This window comes from Blastomyces gilchristii, assembly GCF_000003855.2.
Source record: "Blastomyces gilchristii SLH14081 genomic scaffold supercont1.2, whole genome shotgun sequence".
NCBI lineage: Eukaryota > Fungi > Ascomycota > Eurotiomycetes > Onygenales > Ajellomycetaceae > Blastomyces > Blastomyces gilchristii.
This window is the reverse complement of record NW_003101681.1, coordinates 887320-911049: the sequence shown is the minus strand read 5'-3', so window position 1 is coordinate 911049 and position 23730 is coordinate 887320. Positions and strand designations below refer to the sequence as shown.

The following is a 23730-nucleotide window of genomic DNA, read 5'->3' as shown; positions in this document are numbered from 1 at the left end:
GAGAATCTCTGATCTTAATCTCTCTATCTTTATAATAGATATAGATGTGTAGAGGCTGTGACAGTAATAGAGTGATTGAAGAGCTTATGTCAAAATGTGTAGCAGTTTCAGAAATCTCAGATTTCTGTTAAAATAGAGATGTATACACTCTAGAAAATAGTGTAGTATTTCTCTCAGAGAATAAGATCAGATCAGTCTCAGTATAAGTGTATAAAGTTATATCAGTCTGTTAGAGCTTGACTGATTCAAACATATAATCAGATAAAGTGATTTAAATTATAATATAATAAAACTGAAGTGATGACTAGTTAGCAGTATTATATAGAAGTAGTTATTTAAGAAGCTGTATAAGTGAGCTTAACTATCTTGCTTAAATAGTGAGCTTATAGACTACAGAGTTATTATGAGAATATCACAGATGTGATACTTAGTATACTAAGAAGATTATATAAGATATACAGTAACTCTTATATATATTTCAGTAGAAGAAAAATGAATTACTAACTTTTTTAATAAGAAGTCAGTATCTAGCTATTCTATATAGATAATGAGTGAATACTCTTCTCTCATTTTATGAGTGAGAATAGCCAGAGTGATACCTCAGTGATGTTTTATTATCAAGAAAGAGTAATCTGCTGATCTTATATAGAAGTGAGGTTCTTATATTTATCAATCAGATCTTTCTATGATATATCTGAATAATGTTATAGAGTGGTTGGAAACCGGTTCAGACAGCCTGCAGGATGAATGAAATCATCTGCATGGAAGCAATGAGCCGTGTGGAACCGCAGTGAGGCCTTGACGCGGCCGGGAGCGTGACAACTTTGCATGTTTTTTTAATAACTAGTTTCTAGACTGACTATGTGACTGTGTCTGAAATCAGGACCAGATTTTTTAATAGTCTTATTATCAATTCAACTGATCTCATTACACAGTTTTAACATTAGATAGTAGTCTCATACTGTCTCAGTGAGACTTACTGTCTACTCTTATCACATTTTTCAAATGAGATTATAATTTTCACTTCTTAATTTAAATTATTTTTATTGCTTTAAATGACTTTAAATCTTATTTAAGTGTTATCAAAAAGTGTTACTTTTTAAAAAATTAAAAATAGTCTAAAAAAAACCTTAAAATGTCTAAAAATAGTTACTTTATATCAAGAATGAGACTAAATAAGATTAAATGAGATCACTTTCTTATTTTTTTCAAGTTATGATTTCATTTTAAGATCTTATATATAGTCACTTTGCATGTTTTTTTAATAATGACTAGTCCCAGTGGGATTCACATCAAGAAATGTATGAGACCAGACCAAATGAGATCAAATGTGAAATTCATGGTCCCGGCGGCCAGTCTAGTTACTAACAACCAGGAACCATTTCTTCTCAAACACTTTGTAAGATATTATCACTCACATGACCTGATTTTACTATTTGGGTTAGCTTATTGCTTATTTGAGGTTAGCTCATGACATAATCATCAATCCAGTGTTAAAACAGCAATGAATATCTGGAGAAGCGTCTGAGCTTGCTGAGATAAACTATCACAACATTTCTGCTGAAACAATCAACAAGAATAGAATCAACATGGCTCCTTTCTGACATTTATTACTTGTTGGCTCTCTAGTAGCATGGCTTTTATTATTAACGCCCTGCACACCTGCTCCTCACCCTGCACACCCCCTACTCACCGGTTCCTCACCCATAAAGCAGCGGGCTTCAGGGCCAAGTATGAATATTGGCCGCGCAGATCTAAGTGGCTTATTTAAGTAGCTGAGCGGACGGGAAGCCCTGCTTTCCACTCCCCATGGTCGTATGTGGTAGACACTGAAGTTTAGGGATTTTATATTCTGTGAGAATTGTTTTTTTTTTTTTTTTAAGTTTAATTCATTAGGTGTAGTTAATGGCTCCTTAGCAATTTTTGAAAATGCCTGGATATTCATTTTGATAAACGATAAATCGCGAGCTAGGAAAAGTAACTACACAAGGCGAGAGATGAATCAAATCTATAGTTACTGTCGGTGTGTTGTTTGTATCTTGGATGAGTGGCATGTTGACCCTTGCTAAAAACCACAACATTGAACCTTTGCTTCTAGCGCTATACCATGCTATGGGAGAATGTCTTTACATAAGATGTATGTAGGAGATCAAAGGGCAAAATGAGATGAATTCTTTTTGTCTTTCATGTAGAAAACCTGAGCAAGGAGAAAACCAAGCATCATCGTCATCATTATCCACATTTCATCATTCTCCCGCTTTTTTTTTTCTTTCCAACATCACTCACTCCTCTGTTTAATACTTATAGACAGTAAGAATGAACAAAAAAAAAAGAAAAGAAAAGAAAAGAAAAAAAGAAAAGAGAGAAGAAAAGGAAAGAGAGAAGAAAAGGAAAGAGAGAAGAAAATAGGTTTTCACATTATTTATTCTAAATAAAGAAGAGGGGGCAAAACGAAAAAAGAAGAACCAGCGCATACAACACAAACATGAGACGACAAGCTTCACAGGAAAACATATGAAAATCATAAAAAAGACCTAAGAAGTCTCCTCGACTTCCGGCATAGGCTCATCGCCAGCTTTCTCCTCACTAGACGGAGAATCCGCATCCTTCATCTCCGTATCAGATGCCCCATTTTTCTTGGCGGCCGCCTCCTCCGCGCGCTTCTTCGCAGCCGCCTCCTCCTGCGCCTTCAGGACGGCCATGCGCTCAGCTTCTATTTTATCTGCGTAGCGCTGGATGATGGGGCCGGCGATAAAGCGAATATCGTCCATTTTAGCGATGTAGACGGCCTTGGTGGTGTCTTCGCCGTCCTCGTAGAGCCAGTCCTGTCAGGAAAGTTTGTGCGTTAGTAGGGGATTCCCGGTTAGAGTTTATGTATGGATTGGGACAAAGTATGTTTTTAGGGGGGGAGGGGGAGGGGGAGGGGGGCCGATTTAAAGAAACATACCTCTGTCTCATCAAGCTTCGCCTTCAGCTTCGCCTTCTCATCCTCATTGGCAAATTCAGAGTAGACAGTCTCGATCTTATCCCGCAGCTCATAGATATGCGACTCAAGCTCATTCTTCTTGTCCTCGGTATCGGCAACAAGCTTGTCTTCCATGAACATGGCATTCTCCTTTTCGCCTAGGAGCTGCCTAGTGGCCGCGTCGAGACCCGCAGTACCGGACGCGACGGGCAGGTCACCCTTCCGCACCTGCTTCTTGACCTTGCGCATCTTCGGTTTGGCCTCCCCGGCCTCCCCGTTGGGCGCATCCGTATCCATGGCCTGTTTCCAGAGTTTTCTCATGTTAGAAAACACGTTCTTCTTTCCGTCGGTTGATGAGTTTTGTCCATGCCTTTTCGTTAAAAATACAAACATCTCGACAAAGGATAACTTATTTTTTAGGGAAAGAGGGGGAGGGGGCAGGGGGGAAGGAAAATGTTTTCAAGACTTACTTCGCCTTCTTTCTCTGGAATGGGTTCTTCAACTTCCACATCTTCCACGTAATATCCAGATTCAATGTTGAGGATACCGTGCAGGTTGAGTCTAGCCCTCAATTTGCAGGTAGCAAAATCACCATCGGGACCTGGTGTCACGCCCTTGATGGAGAAACGGCCAATCCATGGGTTGGCCTTGCCAGGCAGGCCTTCAGGCTTAGCATATCGAGCCTCAATATCAAACGGTTGCTTGCGATAGAAAGTGAGAATCTTGGTCGATGGCATCACGTTGCCCTTGTTGAATACGGTCAAGGAGGTGGCCTCGTCGGGGATTTCAGGGGCGGGCTCCCAAGTGAACTCGATGGGGTAGTTTACGATGTCGTGGACGGCGAAGTCGCGGACGCGGAATACTGGAGAGAGAATGGCACAACTGAATGCACAACCGCGGGCGACGGCTTCATCCTGGTTGAGCGTGAAGGAGAGAGGTTTGCCGAAGAAATTGCTGATCTTCTCCTTGATGATGGGCACACGCGTGCAGCCGCCTACCATCTCGATGGTGTCGATATCTTCTGGTTTCAGCTTCGCCTCGGCAAGGGCCTGCTCTAGGGGTACGGTTACACGGTCCAAAAGGGGCTCGATCATCGCTTCTAGTTCTTCGCGCTTGACGAAGCTGCGGACATCGACATCGTCCATCACAGACTCAACACTCAAGGGCGCAGCAGCATTGGCTGACAGGATCTTCTTTAGTTTCTCTGCAGCCGCCAGAATCCGGGTCCACGCTTTCGGGTTAGTGGTGATATCAATCTTGAACTTCTCTTTAAATTCCTTGGCGAAATGGTCAACCAGGGCTTTATCGAAGTTGCGGCCTCCGAAATGGCGGTCATATGTGGTGGCCTTGACGTTCAGTTCTCCCTTGCGGAACTCGACGACAGAGCAGGTGTAGTCGCTATGTCCAATATCAACAAAGACAACCCGTCTGGGTTTCTCCTCCGCGGTTGGCAGGTCTAATTTCGTGATACCCCAACCCAGGGCAATGGCAGTGGAGTCATTTATGAGGCGAAGGCATGTCAAGCCGGCAATTTCACTAGCATCGAGCAGGGCCCGGCGCTGGGCATCAGTGAACCAGGGAGGCACGCTGAGCACAACATCTGCGACGGGGAGCTTGAGTTCGGCGGTGGCGGTGGTTTTAATTTTGGTCAGGAACATAGCCACCAGCTGGGTAGCAGTGAACTGTTCCTTCTTGCCCAGGTACGACACCTCAGCACCAGCCTCGCCATTGATATCGACCAGGGTGGCAGTATTGTAGTCTTGCTCGATCTGGACATCGGGATCCTTGAAAGAACGACCGGCGAGACGCCTCAGGCTGCCGACGGTGTTTTTGAGATTAGAGATCTCCTGCGTCTTGGCGGTCTCACCGATGTATCTGCTCTTGGGGCCGAATCCAACTAGGGATCTGTAGAGATGAAGATAGCTTGTTAGCGCATATCCTTCCTCGTTTATATGTAGATGCGTGCGTTGGAGGGTCAGGATATATATGTAAATATATACGATATCCCACGTCAGGAATTTGAGGGTTGGCGGGGGTTTTCGATGTGGAACTTACGGTGTAGACCGATTGGAGACTTCATTCGTGATCTAATTATTCATTCCTCAAACGAGGACACTTCGTCAGTGAGAGATGAACCCAAAGTAGAGTGTATAAAAAATATAAACGATCGGAGCAATAAAAAAAAAAAAAAAAAAAAAAAGAAACAGAAACATCATATCATCACATCACATCACCACATCTCCTCAACGAAAGACAACAAGACACCAAAGAGCTCAAATAAAAACAAAAAGCATGAGATAAGAAGGGTGAGAAAGTGAATATCAAAAAGATATTAAAATAAAAAAAGTAAAAAAAATAAAAAAAAGACAACATAGAGCAAAGAAGGAAAAAGTGTATACGCACAATATCAATACCCTTATTCCTAGCAACGCCAACCTTCGTCGACTGCGAACCGAAATCTATGCCAACAACGCTCATGGTGACGATATGCTGCTCACTTTTATTTTGTTAAAACAAGGGAAAAGCACAAAGAAATCTTTCTCTAAAAAAAGTAAATAGAAAAAAAAAAAGGTGGAAGAATTCGTGACGGCGGCGGGGAGACAGGGATTGGGAAAAAAAAAGAAAAAAAAAAGAAAAAAGAAAGAAAAAAGAAAAAAAAATTCGAAAATTTCGTTCGTTCTCGATTCCCAAAGCCTGGCTTTCCCGGCGTTTATGTGGCGTGGTATAGGAGTGAGTTGAGTAGAGGTTAAGATAGACCAGGCAAGGTCTTGATTGATGTAATATTTTATCTTTTTGTCCCGTTCTACGTTTATGTTCCGGGGGGAGCGAGAGACGGACGGCGGTGGGTGGTGGTGGGGGGCGGATAATAATGAAGCTTTGGGGAAAAAAAAAAAAAAAGGAGGGGCGAGTTTTCTTGTTGTCCTTTTTTTTTTTTTTTTTTTGGAATTTGTGAATTTTTGATCTTTTTTGGCTTTGTACTTTAGCGCCAGGGAGATGTTCAGGTGGGATTTTGGCAGGCTTTTTTATTTTAAATTTTTTTGGAAATAAATCTCCCAGTTTCGTTGGGTGCGGAAACAAATGGAATATTCGGGCAGCGTCTTGGTTATTCGTTAGCTAGTTGGGCTGTTAGCTTGTATTGAGGAGCGGTGGGAATGGACTGTACGTACCGTACCTCTTCTTTGCAAGTGTATCTAGGTAGTTGATTGAATGATGGATGGATTGATTGATTGATTGATTGATTGTAAATGCTATGGGTTGTTGTTGACTGCAGAGCAGAGTAAGTTATAGAGGAGATTTTTTCTTCGTTGAACCAGGTAGCGGTACCTGCAGACTGTATTTATGTCATCCATTATTATTGTTAACTAAACAAAGATCAAGATACATAGATACAAACTCCACCTAAAAAATAATTAAATAATTTTTTTTAAAGATCACTCAATTCCTCTTGATCTTCCTAAATTGTTATTTTTATTTATTTATTCATTTTACTCATAGATTCTGGTGTTGTTATGGATGGAACCATCACTGCCCCTCCTCCTCTCCCCAAGAACCCGCTGATGTACCGGTACCTGTTGCCCTGCTGCAGCGTCTTTGTCGTCACATTCCACTTGGCATCACGTGGGCGACCTTCGTTGCCCTTCGGTGCGCTTCGGTGTTTTTCTTCGCTTTTCCACAGGTAAGAAGAAATCCCCTACCTACCTAACAAAGGGCGAGGGAACCAACAAGGACAAACAGGACCAACAGTCGGGCTGTCAACAGCCGGGTAATAATAATATACCATACAGATAACAGACACAACTTCTCTGACGGGGAAGAAGGGTTGGGCCCAGCCCAATCATAATTACAATCATTTGTTGGATTTATTTGCTCACGGCCTTGACTGCCCAATAATGAATCTATACCCAATGATCGAGGCACAAATATCCCGCTTTTATCTATCGCTCTAATGCGCCCTGTTTACAGTACATACAAATGCTAAGACAAAAACCAAGAGAATGAAAATAAAACGACGTGGGAGGCCGGGATAATGAAAACAAAATAGAAAAAAGGAAAATACCAATAGAAGCAACCAAAATTAACAACAACAACAACCAATGCAACCCGCGAAATATGAACCCCGGACCTCTTCAAGGGTCTCAAACTATATCCCCTGGATCCCGCGACCTCTTCACTAACCGTGATTGCTTCCGCCTCGACTTTGTTGCAGAAGACTCAGCTTGCTCTGCCCCTTTTTCATCCTGGGTATTATCTTGATGATGGACACTCCCAGCCCCTGCTCCCGCTACAGCTCCTTCAGCTCCCCCAGCTCCCCCAGCTCGTTCCGGCGAAGGTGAAAGTGAAGGTGAAGGTGAGTCATCCATTCCGTCAACCTCAACGGCTCGCACGGGACTATTCCTCCCCAGCGGACTCCGCGCCGCCCGACGACCCCGCGTCGGCTCAAACACCCCCGTATCCGGCGGGACCCAGCTCCCGCCCCCTCCATTGTTAGCCCCATCATAGACGAATGCGCCTGTCGCGGAGCTGGATATCCTTTCGGACCGGGTAGACGAGCGCGCAGGACTCTTCCCTCTAGATATAGATCGCCCCCCGCTGTCGGACATCGATTCCACCCCCCACGATGAGTCGATGCCGTCGTCGAACTCCCCCACCTCTACTCCAATGCTAGAGCATGCCCTTGACCGGCGTGCCAAATGCACTTTCCTCTGGTCCTCATCTCCCATAATACTCTCTATTGTGCGTGGTAGATGTATCATGGAATTAGATCCGTTTGTCCAGTCCGAGTCAAAGGATACCCGAGGGTGTAAGGGTAGTGGGGAGACGGCTGGGTTGCGGGGCAAGAACTCTGGAAAGGTCATCGTGGACGTATCGTCGTTCTCAGTGTAGTAGTACCCATTTGGCTGTAGATCCGGTGCTGCGAATCGGCCCTCTACACCTTCCGCTGGATGGATGGGGACAGAGGATTTCCCTTCGGCCACGGCCCGGAAAGTATCCAGTTTAATATTTAGTTCGTCGCCTGTAGCTTTAGCCCTGACAGCAGCTTCCTCCGGCGTAGTGTTTTCATCTGCTGCAGCCGCGTCAGCCCTAGGGCCACCCCATGTCCGTTGACCAGCAGTAAAAATCCCATAGACCATATAAAGCCAGTTAAAGAAAGGATTCAGAATGAACATCAGGGGGTAAAGCCATGCTTTATACCGTCGAAGCTTCGCGCCAAAATAAAGCATGAGCAAGTAGTTTAAACCAAGGGATACTGCGATGAACCCCACAGGCAAATTTTCCACTTTATTGGACGTAGTTATGACCGATATGACCATGATGAAAAAGAGAAGAGCGGTTGTGCGGATGGTATTTTGCATAAACCGTACAAGGCATAACATGGGATATCGATACCACAAACGAATGTCAGTAAGCATGCACACCTCATTCGTGATAAACCCGAGGAACCACCGTCTTCGCTGTTTCAGTAAACCCCGGAAGGTCTGGACGGCCTCCGTTTTGCAGAACGCGCTCGTGCACATCTGAATTTGATATCGCTCCTTGGCTCCAATCATAAAGAGATGAGTGAGCCAACGGTCTTCGCCAAGGTGACATTTGCCAAAATCGAACAAGTCCTCGCACTGCTCTGCCTTGTCTGCGAAATAATATTTAGCCATTTTACGGAAGGCTGAAAATCGAAGGATCGTAAGTGCGCCTGGGAGGCAGGTGACAGATCCACATCCAGATTCAACAGAGCGCTCGAATAGCTGTCCATGTATATACTCTAGATCCTGAAGGAGAGTAATCAAGGTGTTCTTCTGCGTGGTTGAGGTAATAACGCCGGTCATGGCAAGCATATTCCGTTTACTTCCTGGTTTTAATTCCATGTCGTACATGAAATTTTGAAGACAAACCCGATCAAGAATGCAATCCGAATCAATAAATAGCACGAAGAGGTTGTCATTTCTCTGGAGGTACTTCGCGTAAATCTTGTCAATCAGTTTGAACGTCAGCTTTTGGCAGTGCCTTTTCCCTCCATGCTTGAACCGCGATATAGTGATTCTAGCACCTTTGTATGAGACATCAATGCTCTCCGGATAACATTTGAGGGTGATAGGCACCCCGAGATGGGCAGCAACTGTCAGATATGATTCATCGACTTGACCGCCGTCATAGGAGAGGAAAACATGGATGCACGACGGCGGATAATCGCAGTCAACCACCGAGTCGACGGCTTTTATTAATATGTCAGGCGCCTCCTTGTACACAGGCATCACGATGACAGTTTTAGGAGCAGTACGCTCATCAAGAACCTCCTTGATTCGTTTTGTCCGTCCGACGGAGTTTGTCACTAATCTGTAGATGCAGAATAACCACGGAATGATGAGTAGAATGGCAAAGGTCCAGAATGCAAACCATTGCAGAAAGGACACGACCTGAACAGGGAAATGCCGTGTGATATTTGGCGGGAGGGGTAGAGTAACGACCATGACCGGGAGAAATGCGCCACTATGAGGGAAAACATGATTAGCAAGGAGAGGGGTGGACAGCCCAGAAATGAGAACCGCAGACAGGAGCACGTACCGAAATCCCGTGAACATCAACATCATGATAACAGCGAGGACTTTTATACTCCAATGATCCGCTTTTACAAACACTTTTCCTAGGCAGTATAGGAAAGCTGCTAGCCATAGAAACCACTCGAGGAAAGCCGCCACGATGAAAGTCCCCAATACGGATACATAGACGATCTTCAACAAACAAAATCAAAGATCAGCAGCCGGATATATATATATATATATATATTATTTTAGTATAGAAGCTTATCAGAAAGACTCACATCCTGGACTGCCCATGATGGTATATCATCCCCATTGTCGTGGGCCATGTTTAAGCCGGTGCTTGAAACTCGCGAATATCGTAGCAGCTTCAAAGGGGAGCAGATATGCAGTTGACAAGACGTGAAACATGAGATGAGCTTAGGAACACACCGAGAACGACGGTGGCACCCGCCACCGATCAGCCCGGCAGATCGAGCTAATCACGTTCAATCACTGACAATCAGTCATTGGCATAAAAAACTGCAACCGGGAAGTTGAACTGATATCTGTAGCCGCAGTGGTAATTCTGGCGCAGCCTGCAGGGAGCCGGAATGTCCCAGTTTATCACCACGGATGCAGGTTAATGTTGGAGAAGAAATTAACAGATATGGTTATATGTATAATTCAAGCTCTCCGTCCACGACAAGGACATGACTTGTATGTGTTCCTGACTGTAGCAAATGGTTGGCGAGGGTTGCTACTGGGCTAGTTGGAATGTGAATATAGCGAGTTAGGGACAACAAAGAGACCATGTCATCCAGTCAAAACAACCCACACGCACACACACACCCGGTCGACTGAAGCAAGAACACACAAAGAACTTGATGTAAAGAGATAAAACAGCAAATATAGTAAAGGTTTAGTAGTTGATGCTTGAGGTATGTTAGAGGAGGACAGAGGAATGAACTGAAATGAACTGGTCTCCGCCGCATCGAGAAGACTTCCAAGCAGTGGAACGTCTTGGGCGATGCGATTTGTTGCAGCAGGCGCAAGGAACCGCCAGTCCAAGCAGCTGCAGCCGGCCAGTGGAAGCATTGCCGCCGAATTGGGGAGAGAGATTCCCCGTAATCCGTACTGCCTGCAACCAGAATTGCTGCCGATAGAAAACGGGGAGAAAATAAATCAGAGTTAGTGATCGCCGAATATGAGCTGCCTGTGGTGGTTGAGTGGTGAGTGGGGAGATATTATGTATGCTATTTAGGGGGTTATGTTCAAGGAGGAAGTACTAATAATACTCGAGGCTTCCTCACCACCAAACTCACGAACATAGTGCCTTATCTCTGTACTAATTAATCTTGCCATTTGAATCAGGCAGTTATATATGTAAAGTACATACATACATATTTGTGTGGAGTAGTTAGATATCAGAATGTGTAGCAAATGCTGACTTCTGCTGTGACTCCGCGCTGACTTTCCCGGCGCGGAACAACAATGCCCCATTCCTTCCTGTGTGCTAAGCTTGGAAACCAGCCGAAGAAAAAAATAAGAAAAAGAAAAAGAAAAAAAATACGGCAACTGAGAGTCTCCAAGAAAAAATATCCCCCTCTCCAACAACGCAATTATTCAACATTTTCTCCAGTTTCTTCTAGAAAATTTATACCGCTTCCCCATATAGATATCTATCTCGACAATTAAGTCGATCTAGATAACAACTTGTCTTCGGATCTTTCTGTGCAGTTACTCCCGCGATCCTTATCCATAAACCGCCAGCCCGCCCGCGCGTGCGAATTTCCCCGCCCCTGTACCTATAGATACACCCTGCTTTTGTCGCCCGATTGCACACAGGGAATTCCCATAACACCATACCTTCTGGCCCCTTGCTATATCAAATGATCTAAGTCTGCCATCGCTCTATCACAAATTTTCATTGGTATTACCGGCCACTCGGGAATAGCAGAGCACGCAGGTTCTTCCCCGCTAGGATCAGGACCGCGTGCCTACCTGTGTCCATTTGCGTCTCTCCCTCTCTCCATCTCCCTCTTAAATCTACGTCTCCTTTACCAAGATAATACTTCATATCACATAAAAAAAAATGACGGAGGAACAGCAACAAGCTGCTGCGCCCGCAGAAGTAAACCCCAACGCACAGGCTGAAAACGATGTAAAGCAGGTGCTTGTGGAGCTCAAGGAACAAGAGCCAGCAAAACAGGATGCTCAAAGTGCTGCCCAAGAAAGCAGTAAGAAAACAGATGCAAAACCAGATACAAACGGCAAGGCTTCAGAAGGGAACACGGATGGTGCTGGGGAGGAGGATGCGGAGGCCAAAGAAGAAGCTAGGATCATTGCAGCTGCCGCAAAGCTGGGCCAGGATGCTGAATCAAAGAGCGACTCTAAGGACGGTGAGCAAAAGGATACAAACAGGGGCCAAGGACAGGCGTCGCGAGGTGGCCGTGGTGCCCATCGCCCCCGCGTAAACCACCGTGACAACATCAAATCAGATGTTTCGACGCTGAAGGAGACAAGCGACCCGGACGAGATCCGTAAACAGGTCAGCCCTCGTCCAATATTCTGTGTGATCCGGCGGCTTTAAAAAAAGCGAAGTCACAGATCATTTATCTTTCTAACCCTTTTGCTTCCTCATAGGTCGAATTCTACTTCTCTGACTCGAACCTTCTCATGGATAAATTCCTCCTCTCCAAGGTTGGCGGCAGCGAAAATCGCCCCGTCGAACTGTCCCTCCTGCACTCCTTCAAGCGCATGCGTCGCTTCCAGCCATTCAGCGCCGTTGTCGATGCGCTAAAGGACTCCAAGACACTCGAGCTGACCGACGACAATACCTGCGTCAGGCGTAAGGTGGCCCTTCCCGAAACCGTCAAGGAATCGCTAGATCCCACCGTTGTCAAGCTGTTTGAAGATAAAGCGATGGATCGCAGCATTTACGCGAAGGGATTCGGCCCTGAAGAACCTAGCACACAATTCGACATCGAGGCCTTCTTCACGCCATACGGCCCCACCAATGCCATCCGCCTGAGACGGACGGCTGATAAGATCTTCAAGGGAAGTGTGTTCGTTGAATTTGACAGCGAGGAGGCGCAAAAGGCGTTCCTGGCCCTCGACCCCAAGCCGAAGTGGAAGGGTACCACTGAGCTCCTGATCAAGAGCAAGAGAGATTATTGCGATGAGAAGATTAAGGAAATTGAAGCTGGTCGTCTGCGGCCCAATAGCGGCCGGGGCAGAGGTGGTCATAGAGGGCGGGGTCGTGGGGGGTCGTCGAACCATCACGATCGTCGGGGAGATGATCATGGAAAGGGCTTTAGGGGCGGTCGAGGTGGACGTGGTCACAGAGGCGGCAGAGGTGGTCGTCAAGAGGCTCAAAAGGATTCTCGGTATGTTTTCTTTCTTTTTCTTTTTCTTTTTCCCTTCCGAATCTCCATTGTTCCTTATCATATCATCCACAAAAATCCTATTCTCGAGGATTTTTTTTTTTTTTTTTTTTTTTTTTTTTTTTTTTTTTCCCTTTTTTCTTTTGGGATCGCGCATAGCTAACCCTACTCCCCTTGCTTTTTCTTTTTTTTTTCGCTTTCATAGTGGTGTCCCCGTAATCCAGGTACCAGCTGCGACAGACTCAACAGCCAAGGCAGGACAAAAACGTGCGCGGGAAGATGACGGCAATGCTGCTGCCGCCAATGGCTCTTCTGCTTCCAATGGCACTGCCGGCCCCAGTGCTGAGGCTGGCGCTCCTCCTGCCAAAAAAGTTGATACTAAAGAGTCATGATAATTGTCCTGTGCCTTGCCAATTCTCTTCCTCTTCATCCTCTTCTTCTTTCCCAATTCAACCTATAGAAATGGGGTCAAAGGAATATAGCAAATGACGAACGGTTTATTCATATTTCAGAAGGACAATTTTTCTTTTTAATTAAGCCTTCGAAATGTTTTTAGCTCCAATGCTCGCTTCTTACCTTTTTGTTGTTTAAAAAACAAAATCAATATGTATGAAAAGCCTCCCCTTTGTGGGCATGATTGGTACTTCTGGTGCTGGAGGGTCATAGAATTGGATACCTGTCATTTTTTCTTCGTGTTCATTATTTCCTTTTTCTCTTCTTCTTCTTCTCCTCCCTCCTTTTCCCCTTCTTCCTCTGTTTGATATCCTCTTTTTTCTTGCCGTGGCGGAAATTTTATTGCATCTGGTCTCCTGTTCTGCTCACGGTTCGTTTCCTTTCGCTTTCGTTCCGGTAGTGACTACCGGGCTTCTCATTTCTAATATGTTTCATCTACGTGATTTTTTCAACCATATACTATTGTATGAGCTATATCGGTGTTGTTTTTGTGTGCCCTTCCTCCTCCTTTTATATGCTTCATCGTCTCAAAACGTGTCTTCCTCCATATTACTATTTTCTACCTGTTTTACCGCTTGGATTTAAGATATAAGGTGATGTCTACTGCTAGTTATTACATGCCAGCCACCAATATGTGAAGTAACGTAATACTCGTTCCTGGGGTGTAACTAGTTCAGTAACACACTATCTGAGCCTGCAAATCTCCAAGAGGCTTCATGGTCTGCTAATAGTTAACTCCTATACGCGTGGGAACATTTGGGACCAAAAAAAAATAAAAAATAACATCTGATTGGCATTCTATTTGCATTCGCTAGTTCTACTATGGACCAACATCCTCAGATTTGACAAGGACTCCGATAGTTGCCCATGTTCCCGGCTGTGTATGAATCACATACGCTACCTGTATTCCGAATTCCATCCTACCAAAACAGTTGTCATCGAAATGAATTGGAAATGCCACTTCGCCTACGTTCTTATGTGGGAAAAAGGAAATATGAGCAAATGCGGCCTGTGCTGTGCCAGATATAGATTACAGACGCGCCTTGGATTGAGCCTTTGGAGGCGGGGTGATTCTCCGATCGAGCCTGCGCTTTAGCCGGTCTGCGTTTACCTTGTACGTGCGCGGGAACCAGCTGTATAGGGTCTTTTCGTCATCGCCAAATAGCATGCTTGTGACTGCCTGAGCGCAGAGGAAACAGAGGACCATTCCTAGGGTTTTGAAATAAATAAATATCAGTCAGGTTTAGAGAGCCACAAATACATCTATATATAGATATATGTGTAAAACGTAGAACGATTTGGAGGTTTTGAAAAATTATGCTTGGGTGTGGGTGGGTGCTAACTCACCATGCCCCTGAAAGGATGCCGAGATAAACAACCCAGGTTCCCCCGGAATCTCTCCAACCAACGGATGCCCATCAGCACTATACCCCATAATGCCAGTCCATTCATGTCGCACGCGGCCGGCAGGATCATCACGGCCCCAATTCTTCCCGAAGAACTCCACCGTCGATGCGGCAAGATACTCACTAATCGCCGGCTCGAGCACAGAGTCATCCGTAGTTCCATAATTGGCCAGGCCGCCATTCTCACTTTCACAGAACCCGCCACCGATGACGATGTCGCGGGGATACTTCGATGCGTCGGGACATTGGATCATGTAGTCAAATCCGCTGCCGTAGTTGAAGGAGTAGGTGGTGGAGAGGCCGGAGGCTGGCATTGCCGATCCAGGCCTGTGTGCTGTCACCTGACCGCGGACGGGGACTATGACGCCTTGAAGCTTTGGGTAGAGGGCCGCTGAGTAGCCGTTCGTCGCCATGATGACTTTCGTTGCTTGAATGTTGCCGCGAAGAGTTACGACAGTCCAGTGCTTCCCTTTGCCGTGGCCATTGTCCTTACTAGTGCTACTTTCTTGCCTGTGCAAACTGGTAACAGGGGTATTCGTTTGAAGGTTTAGGCCCTTCTTTAGACATAACTTGAGAAGTCCTATGACAAACTTATATGCGCTGAGACTGCCGGCTTCGTACGTAATGGCTCCGGCAGCCCCCGGGACTAGGAACTTCTCCTCCGTTTCCTTCCTGTTCCAGAACGTATATTTGCTTGCAGGGTGATTTTTCATGATCTTCTGCATGAATTTGACTGTTGTAGCTGCTTGTTCTAATGTTTCTTGGTCGTATATCACGTCCGTTGTGTCGATGTGCTTGCTCTCGCACTGGATGTTGTGTTTCCGTGCAAAGTCGTGCACCTGACGAACAGTGTTGAGTTCAAGTTTCGCGATTTTGATGGCTTCGTCGAGACCTAGTTTTTCCACGTTTGTTGGAAAGGTCGTATAAGAAGCCCCCTTGGTGTGGCCGCCTAATATCCGATTTCGCAGTATGGTATGCGTTTAATTAGCTAGATTGTTCATAGAAAATTAAGGGGCTTTCCGTGGACATTGCATGCAAGTCGCCGGACGGGACACATTAGAAATCAGGGAAAAGAGGAATAGATACATATATCTCATTTGTAGAATAATAAAAATACAAAATAAAAATAAAAATAAAAGTAAAAGTAAAGAAGGAATGAGTACCATTTCGCCCCGACGCTCCGCTAGCAGCCTGCCTCGCCTCAAGCATAACAATCTTCGTCCCTGGAGCTCGACATAGTATATTGTATGCAATGGCCGCACCAGATATTCCTGATCCGACTATCGCAATATCAGCCTCCGCAGGAAGCTTCACGGTTGAGCATATATCCCCGATCTCATCTGGCGGGTTCTGCCAGTATGAGACTGTAGGGTTTGGATGGGGCAGTGAAACTGGTATGGAGATACGTTCATCCATTTTGGGTTTGCTTCCTGGTAAACGACACAAGGGCAAAGGTAAGAAGAGATGGAGAAAACCAGTCGTTCTTATGTTTAGATTGTGTTTAGATTTCCTCGGTTATGTAGTAGTAAACGGCTGAGGATGTGGGGTATGTATGGGGAAAATGGGACGTAGTTTCAATGACAGTTCCCCAACGTTGGTAAGATATAGAAGGCTTTTTTTCATATCAAACACGTAGCAAGCGGGCCTCCCCCATTTTAAGCGTCGGTCAACTGTGCAAGTACGGTTAAGGGAAACGGGATCTAGCGGGAACCATGAGCCTGGGTGGCGCGCCTCCAACGATTCCCATGACAGCGGCAAGGTATGCTTCAAACGAGTTAATGTGATCATCATATCATCTGTAGCCCACAGTCCTATCGCAATGTTGGAAGTTGAATCCATTTTGCCCTCAAGCGAAATTTCCTGCATGTGCTGAGGATCAACTGACCGGTTTCAAACAAAACCTTCCCTTGTAACGCAGAGAAGTTAATTAGTTCCAGGGCATATTTGATTGGAAGAAAGTTGTGACTTGGTAAGGGTCAGACGATTATCCCTGGTCAGAGGCCAATGTGTATGTATGGAGTCATGACTTCAGGTTCCAAAAATATCTAAGCCTGAGAGGCTAACTAGCCAATCAGCGACGATAGGGAGGTTCGGGTCATGTGATATATTAGATTTCGGGTTCGACCAATAGAATCAACTTCTGATTTCAACTTGTTCAAGTCGCTCCATCGCCGAAAGCCAGCAAAAATGAGGAGATTGATTTGGCAATGGCTGCCTAAGAAGTTCACTAGGTGATAGCAAGTAGTGAGTTAGAAGCGCCACGACTAGCAAAGAAAAGGGAACAGAGATATTGGAGGTTTGGCTTCTTTGCAAAGCAAAGCTCCTCCTATATTAAACCCCGCAAACGGAATGCTTTCTCTTCCGCGCTACCCAACGCCCTGGACAACTTGTTGATTGAGATACCCTTGCCTCTAGGTGATTGGCATGGTGGACATACATTATCTTGAGAACTGTTTACTCTTACTTCCAAACTGCACTCTCTGTGTAGCGAGCGATGACGGCCATTCCCGGACATTGAGAGTTGTTTGACGGCCCATCTCGTTGAGAGGAAAAATTGATATAAAACTCAATTGCTATCTGCGTCTGAACCCTCACTCATCCTGCTCTCCTCGCTATATGTTGGAGCTATGGGCGACACCTTTCCGATTGCTTGCTTGAAATTTCGGCCCGAACAGATTGAACGGATAGGGATATTTGTCTTCGCTAGGAATCTCTCGAGCTAGAGAACCGTGTTGCAACCTACCTCTTCCGTTAGCCCTGAGCATCCTAGCCAATCCGGATCTATTTTCAAAAGAACCCAAACAGATATTGCGGCGGCCATCCTTCATTGATCCCGATGTGGGATTGGTATGATAGGAGATATTCACCTCACACCATATTACAATCACTACGATTTATGGAAACTCCTCTGTTCTTCCTGTTCTATCACGCTCAATGATCGCAACGGATTATATCCCCTGCAGCTGTATCCTGATGATATGTGGTAGCACAAGGCACCATTAGGAGTCTAAACACGAACACCCCTCGTGCTTTCAGAAATATAACGCGGCGTATTGCTATTGGAATTGACTTAGAACAAGAGTTAAAATGACATACAGACATACAGGTTTCATATATCCTTATTTCTCTGGCTAACGGACTCCAAGAGAGAAAAAGCCTCTCAAAGGTCGAGCCTCACCATGATGGTTCTAGTATAGGAAGTGGATTCATATATGCCCACTCGACCAATTTGCTTGATCGATAAGAGGTGAACTGCACCAAAGTCCGCCACTCCTCAGGAAATGGAAACGAGAACTAGTCACGTGGATTTGGCTCCCTCAGCCTGCCTACTATTTGCTCGCCTACAGTTCCAAGGTTCTCGAAACACCCCTCGGCTTGTAACGTCGGCATTTCGTTTCAGAAAATTTCGAATCCACTGTACTGAAATCCGTCAGATGATTTTGAGACGCTAAAACGCTCGAGCCTATGTTGATTTAGCTTTATTTATTCAGCTTAGAGATGCGCCTCTTATGCAAGAGTCGCTTTGCTAGTTGCTTGGAGGCGATTTTTGCTGCGGAGATGGGCTCATGTGAATTCCCTTTTTCCTTTACCCTGACAAATAACAAAGATATCAAATCAAACACAAACCGCCATCTATTCGTGGCCATGATAAAGTGAAAAAGTGACAACTAACCCCTCTCTTAGCACGATCTACTTTTGATGCTCGACATATCCTCGCCCCTGAGTGTACTCCAGAGTTTGAATAGATATTTGGCACCAAACGACCTTGCGATATAGTTCACTACTATGCCATTTGAAAATAAATTTGCGGCTAACACAAGTGTTGATGCCGAAAGACACAGGAAACTATAACATTACCAGGGCTATTGGCCTGTTTCACCGGAGGAAGTTTGGCGCAGGAGGTTTTATCCGGATTCTCAAATGGGCCATGGCTGGAGGACGCTCTGACGCCTTTCCTGGTGTTCGCTAGTGCAGAAGAAGTGAAACAAATCTGAAAGCTCGCAGAATGAATGGTCTACCGAAGCTGCAATAGGAAACGGATCCATGTTCCGACGATTCATTTAATTGTTCACCATTGCCTGGCTCGACCAAACGAAGGACATGATCAGACATTGGAAGGCGGATGAAGGACGATATGAAGAAGAAAAACTGGTCGCGTGTTATTTGCTATATTTGCCAACAACTTTCTCAAAGGAGAACTTCGGAGCCCCCGGTGGGATATCAACAATTGAAAACGCAGATCATTGATTTCGCCGTGGAGGCGGATCAAGCCCCCAAAGCAATTTTCGTGGGTGTAGATTGTTGCCAAAACAGACATTCCCACAGATTTACGCAGCGTAGCCACTGCAGTCAGATTTTTCTTCGCTAATGAGGCCGACTTTTCATTTAGGGTATCCTTGGTCATTTATTACGCATATTTGGGTCACATATCAAGGGAGTTTACATGGCTAAACTCAAACTTTTAAGCATATATATGCCGTATTCTTCAGCAATCCCGACAGGCTCCTGGGTTGGGCAAGTCAACAGATCAAGGTATAAAACTCACATGTTCTTTATCGACTGCATTGCTCAGAAGGAAATTGAGATAGGGCTTGGACACTAAGCCACCTGCCGCATTTCGTGCCAAGCCACTGGCTGGCCGTGATCTTCGATCCCGGACACGTTAAAGTGCTGCGTGTCAACATGGATAAACACCTACAGAATACAATGATATACTCCGTATAATTCGACTCGGAAGCTGCCGTGTCTCCACGGCCTCTCAAAATGAGAAACTTTCATACTAAATGCTAGGCCCTGCGGAGCTGGTTAAACGTGTGAGTGGTCTAGCCTCCACCGGATATTTCATAAAAGTCATCAACAGTTATTCACGTCTTTGCGGATATACTGGGATCTGCATCATGAGAAAGCGCTCTCAATCACGGCTGTGACCTGTATTATTGGTTCGCCATCTTTGCCCTCGTTTTGGACTATGGAGGGAATCACTTCTTGACGGTGCAGGATGGCGAGTCCTCGTGGCAGCCCTTGCTACTAGCTTCCGCAACGATATCAAGTCGGATAGGTCCACACACAGAGGAATATCATGGTTAGAAAACAGCTACTGTGACTTCCTCATGTGTTAGAATCAAAGATAGAAATGCCCAAGATGGGAGAGAGAGAGAGGTAGAGAAACTGAAGAGAAAGGAGGGACTCTCATGCCAAGCAATCAGCTAATCTTTCCAGGAAGAAGAGCATGGCGAAATCCATCGCGGGGTAAAACATGGTTTTCAGTGATTTGCTGGGATATCAGATCATCATCTGCTGGAGGGAAAATGCGCAACCTTGGAAGGTTTGAGCAAAAACATCATTAGAAAAACCGTCTAGTTGGGAAGCAGGTGAATCTGAACGGAATCGACCACTTGGTAACGGCATTGGTTGAATCTACAGGGTTTGCATAAATGTTTCGCATAAGGTTGGCAGGCTTGGGCACTCACTCCCTGCAGAAATCTTTGGCCGCTATGCTTAATCTCTACGGAGTACTCTGTAGATGCTCGTCATCATAGCGAGAGTTTCTGGCCCTAGTGGCGCCAAGAGTATGCTATATTTAACAGCGGGTCCCCTGGGAAGTCGGCAAAGGTTTGGTGATGAACTGCCCTTGTTGACGTTTCGGCTCCGTGCCAACCAACTCCACAATATGTGGCCAGAATTTTTTTAAACCCGGTTCTTGATCTTGGGTTCTACTGAGGGGTGCGGAAGTTCAACATGATACTACTTCATGGATAATGCCAACGGAGTCACGGTCTGGTGCTCCTAGACGGTATGTTCGTGTATCACCGTTCCATCCGTCCCGTGAGCCGGACCTAGCATGTTGTGGCAATTTTTGGACTCTATGTCCTTAGGACACTGACCATGCTTGAGATGTGGGATTTTGCGTCTCTCGCTTTGAACCAGAGAATTCTTGTTTACGGATTGCACCTGGCACATTAAGAAACTGAATATGACGTTTCTTTTCTCCATTTATTTACGTTTCTGCTGTGGAAATTCCAAATCGCGGGCGCTGTTGGCAACCTTGACTCATATCAATGTTGTTGAATAATTTTTACTGTGCGCCCGTTACGCCGGCCAGTGGCTCGCGAACCTATTCGGATAGGGTAGAAGTACCTCCAAGCCGCCAAATGCTGATCATGCACAAGCAGAAGGTCAAAAATGCGAGCGTTTATCCTCCGCCTCGAATATACGAGCTCGGGCTTCATGGATCACAACGAACTGCTCCGTCTTGGCAAGTCTCTAGCGCCCGAAGCGAGCACAGAGCGGTTACACTCTTTTGGCGATTTTGAACCGAATACTTGGGCCCACAGCATATACGGATCTAGGATGAAATGCTTGTCCAGCATAGATACTCGCTCCCTCTATCACAACGCGCCGCAGCCGCAATCCCGTACAGATCCTAGCAGAAACCAGGGGTCAACTACCCCAATCTATCTCCATTCCGAAAATGTGGAGGGCTGTATAGCTCCATTTTGTACTTTAAGACTGCCGGTAGTCCGGCAAAATTTTATTCAAAATAGTACTCCATTCCTGTTTGCTTCTCACGCAAGATAGACGAATTTTCATTTTCATCGTCAAATGGGAGACTCTCATACACAGCCATGTCTGAATTATACGAGGGCAGACGTCAACATCTACTGGTCTAGGAAGCTATCTAGTTTCTGAATCAGACGTTGGATTCAAAGATTCTCCTCCACGGTCCCCGGAATGGAAGCCGCAAAGAAGAGAGTGGCTGATAGTTTCCTCGATCTTCTTGCTCTATCTAATGATTGCCTTAGATTCAACCATCATTGTCCCCGTTCTTCCGGTATGTGTCTATCATATCCTTTGACGATCGTGACAGTATTCTTACTCCTGACTGATAGACGATAGCAAGCGAGCTAAATGGCACTGCTGTTCACGCTTTTTGGGCGGGAACCTCATTTCTCTTGACCTACGCCGTTTTTCAACCCTTCATCGCCGTTTTGTCTGATATATTCGGACGCCGGGAAGTGATGCTAGCCAGCGTCAGCCTTTTTACTACCGGTACATTAATCGCATGTTTAGCCCAGAATTTCTCCACGCTTTTAGCCGGGCGTTCTATCCAAGGAGTGGGGGCCGGCGGTGTCTTTGTCCTTGGCTATGTCATTCTTACCGACATTGTCCCTCTCAGGCAGCGTCCGAAGTTCACAGCAATTATTCAAATGGCATGGGCAGTTGGGACCATCCTTGGGCCACTTTTTGGCGGCTTATTTGCTGAACACTCAACATGGCGATGGACGTTCTATATTAATTTCCCTTCTGCGCGATTGGTTTCGTAATGGTTCCAATTGCGCTCAGGCTTCAACGGCAGGAGTCCTCATTTATGGATAAGATCAAACAAGTTGACTGGATCGGAGGCACTCTATTCATTACAAGTACTACCCTCCCCCTGATAGCGATCTCCTGGGGTGGCACTCAATTTGCATGGGACCACATGGCAACTTTCGCTCCCATGTTAATCGGTATATTTGGACTCCTGTGTACAATTTGGTACGAGTTCCGCATAGCGAATATTCCCTTTTTGCGAAAGAACATGTTCTATTGCCGGTCTGCGATAGCCGCATATATCTGCTCATTGATTCAAGGACTAGAGGTACGTTGGCAGCACGACAACGCGAATGCTATTCACCCCTCCTCTTGTATGGTTGGCTAATAATAGATTACAGCTGTACATTGCGCTTTACTATATCCCGCTCTATTTACAGGCTGTTCAAGGGCTAAGTCCTGTTCGTACTAGAATCAGTGCCCTACTGGGCAATAGGGGCAGGATGGGTTCTCACAACACTTTCAACTGGCCTCCTACTACTGTTGGACGCCAATACCAAAACACCTGTTTGGGCTACTATCCTAGTATTTCTTGGGTTTGGGCATGGCTTGATTCTCAGTGCACTCAACCTCGGGGTTCAGGCCATCTCAACTGTCAACAACGTCGCCCACGCAGTTATGATGTATTCATTCCTCCGGGCCGTTGGTGCTGCCCTGGGGGTAGGAATGGGGGGCACAGTCTTCTAGAACGTTATTTCCCAGAGCCTAAGCGACGCCGGGCTTCCAACCGAAATTTCAAAGAACGCAGAGGCGTATATCGAAACCCTTCACAATCTACCCTTATTTTCACCGTTCAAATTCAGCGTTATCGAATGCTATGTGAAAGGCATCCAAGGTGTCTTTGCTGTAATCACAGGGTTCAGTGGCCTTGCTATGTTCCTCAGCTTCCTGATAGCAAGGCACTCTACGGACAAATATTTTGTGGCTGAAGATGATTCGATTGAATATGAGGGACCTTATCAAAATCGATCAATGATGGAGGAACCCATGTTGGAGAAACTGGCACATCCAGAAGCAACACACACGGCTAGATCAAGCGACAGCTATCCGGGTGTTTTTGAGTTTGAGGGCTATAAATCAGCACAAATTACATGTATCTATCATGGATAGGTACCATTTTTACCTCCAAAATAGACACGCGAGTTTGACATGAATGATAGTCAATTTCCATTCTCTTGCGAAGGATAAAGTTTATTTCTTTAACCTCTGATGAGTCCTATCTTCTGAAGCATCATGATCTATTGGTGGGCAGGTTCTTTTGGCATTTACATCTGTATTTTGTATTCTGCGTTCCAGTCTCTTTCATAGTAACAATGCCATTTTACTTCTACATGTAACTTACATATCTTCTTCTGCGTCAATTCTTTTCTCGTCTTCGGTTCATCCCCTTTCTTGAATTCTTTCCAACGGCTGCTCGCGCCTGAACTCATTTTGGATCTTCTACTTGATTTGCCTTCCAGCCCTGCCATCGCAGGAGAGAAGCTCCTTTGAAGTGAAAACATCGCCATACGCTAGCGACCTTTCTACGTGCGCATGAAATTAGTACTCCATATAACCATATTACCAACATGCGAGCGCGAAAACTTTCTTCTCGCATCCCCACATAGACTGAAGAAGTGGGAAGTCCAATTTTGGCT

General features: G+C 45.6%; 5 protein-coding genes across 5 annotated transcripts; 2 read left to right on the top strand and 3 right to left on the bottom strand.

The window, feature by feature from the left end:
- Nucleotides 1-1837: 1837 nt before the first annotated feature.
- BDBG_00956 (hsp88-like protein) lies at nucleotides 1838-5686 on the bottom strand. The gene is made up of 5 exons (XM_002628002.2): nucleotides 5369-5686; nucleotides 5021-5052; nucleotides 3436-4870; nucleotides 2948-3265; nucleotides 1838-2825 (listed from the first exon to the last, which is right to left on the bottom strand). The coding sequence occupies exons 1-5, from the start codon at nucleotides 5441-5443 to the stop codon at nucleotides 2535-2537; spliced, it is 2151 nt and encodes a 716-aa protein (XP_002628048.1). The 5' UTR covers nucleotides 5444-5686; the 3' UTR covers nucleotides 1838-2534.
- Nucleotides 5687-6367: 681 nt separating this feature from the next.
- On the bottom strand, nucleotides 6368-12866 carry BDBG_00955 (chitin synthase). Its single transcript, XM_002628001.2, has 3 exons — nucleotides 9780-12866; nucleotides 9524-9690; nucleotides 6368-9448 (listed from the first exon to the last, which is right to left on the bottom strand). Exons 1-3 carry the CDS (start codon nucleotides 9825-9827, stop codon nucleotides 7102-7104), a joined length of 2562 nt encoding a protein of 853 aa, XP_002628047.1. The 5' UTR covers nucleotides 9828-12866; the 3' UTR covers nucleotides 6368-7101.
- BDBG_00954 (lupus La protein) lies at nucleotides 11015-15477 on the top strand. Its single transcript, XM_031720128.1, has 3 exons — nucleotides 11015-12028; nucleotides 12124-12866; nucleotides 13069-15477. The coding sequence occupies exons 1-3, from the start codon at nucleotides 11573-11575 to the stop codon at nucleotides 13253-13255; spliced, it is 1386 nt and encodes a 461-aa protein (XP_031576153.1). The 5' UTR covers nucleotides 11015-11572; the 3' UTR covers nucleotides 13256-15477.
- Nucleotides 14085-17022, bottom strand: BDBG_00953 (FAD dependent oxidoreductase). Its single transcript, XM_002627999.2, has 3 exons — nucleotides 15886-17022; nucleotides 14664-15671; nucleotides 14085-14525 (listed from the first exon to the last, which is right to left on the bottom strand). Exons 1-3 carry the CDS (start codon nucleotides 16136-16138, stop codon nucleotides 14347-14349), a joined length of 1440 nt encoding a protein of 479 aa, XP_002628045.1. The 5' UTR covers nucleotides 16139-17022; the 3' UTR covers nucleotides 14085-14346.
- Nucleotides 17023-20905: 3883 nt separating this feature from the next.
- On the top strand, nucleotides 20906-23203 carry BDBG_00952 (MFS multidrug transporter; the record flags this gene model as incomplete). The annotated part of the gene is made up of 6 exons (XM_031720127.1): nucleotides 20906-21206; nucleotides 21526-21554; nucleotides 21613-22007; nucleotides 22067-22361; nucleotides 22435-22716; nucleotides 22796-23203. 6 exons carry the CDS (start codon nucleotides 20906-20908, stop codon nucleotides 23201-23203), a joined length of 1710 nt encoding a protein of 569 aa, XP_031576152.1.
- Between the last annotated feature and the right edge of the window lie 527 nt (nucleotides 23204-23730).

Bases quoted from the DNA above. Each gene is read 5' to 3' on its own strand.
- BDBG_00956 (XM_002628002.2), bottom strand. From the start codon at position 5,443: ATGAGCGTTGTTGGCATAGATTTCGGTTCGCAGTCGACGAAGGTTGGC. The intron at 5,053-5,368 runs GTGCGTATACAC...ATGAATAATTAG, and splicing joins GGAATAAGGGTATTGATATT to ATCACGAATGAAGTCTCCAA. The intron at 3,266-3,435 runs GTAAGTCTTGAA...CTCTGGAAACAG, and splicing joins TTCCAGAGAAAGAAGGCGAA to GCCATGGATACGGATGCGCC.
- BDBG_00953 (XM_002627999.2), bottom strand. From the start codon at position 16,138: ATGGATGAACGTATCTCCATACCAGTTTCACTGCCCCATCCAAACCCT. The intron at 15,672-15,885 runs GTACTCATTCCT...ATCGGATATTAG, and splicing joins CGGAGCGTCGGGGCGAAATG to GCGGCCACACCAAGGGGGCT. The intron at 14,526-14,663 runs GTGAGTTAGCAC...TCAAAACCCTAG, and splicing joins GGCATCCTTTCAGGGGCATG to GAATGGTCCTCTGTTTCCTC.
- BDBG_00954 (XM_031720128.1), top strand. From the start codon at position 11,573: ATGACGGAGGAACAGCAACAAGCTGCTGCGCCCGCAGAAGTAAACCCC. The intron at 12,029-12,123 runs GTCAGCCCTCGT...GCTTCCTCATAG, and splicing joins CGGACGAGATCCGTAAACAG to GTCGAATTCTACTTCTCTGA. The intron at 12,867-13,068 runs GTATGTTTTCTT...TCGCTTTCATAG, and splicing joins GAGGCTCAAAAGGATTCTCG to TGGTGTCCCCGTAATCCAGG.
- BDBG_00955 (XM_002628001.2), bottom strand. From the start codon at position 9,827: ATGGCCCACGACAATGGGGATGATATACCATCATGGGCAGTCCAGGAT. The intron at 9,691-9,779 runs GTGAGTCTTTCT...TGTTTGTTGAAG, and splicing joins CATCATGGGCAGTCCAGGAT to ATCGTCTATGTATCCGTATT. The intron at 9,449-9,523 runs GTACGTGCTCCT...TTTCCCTCATAG, and splicing joins TTGATGTTCACGGGATTTCG to TGGCGCATTTCTCCCGGTCA.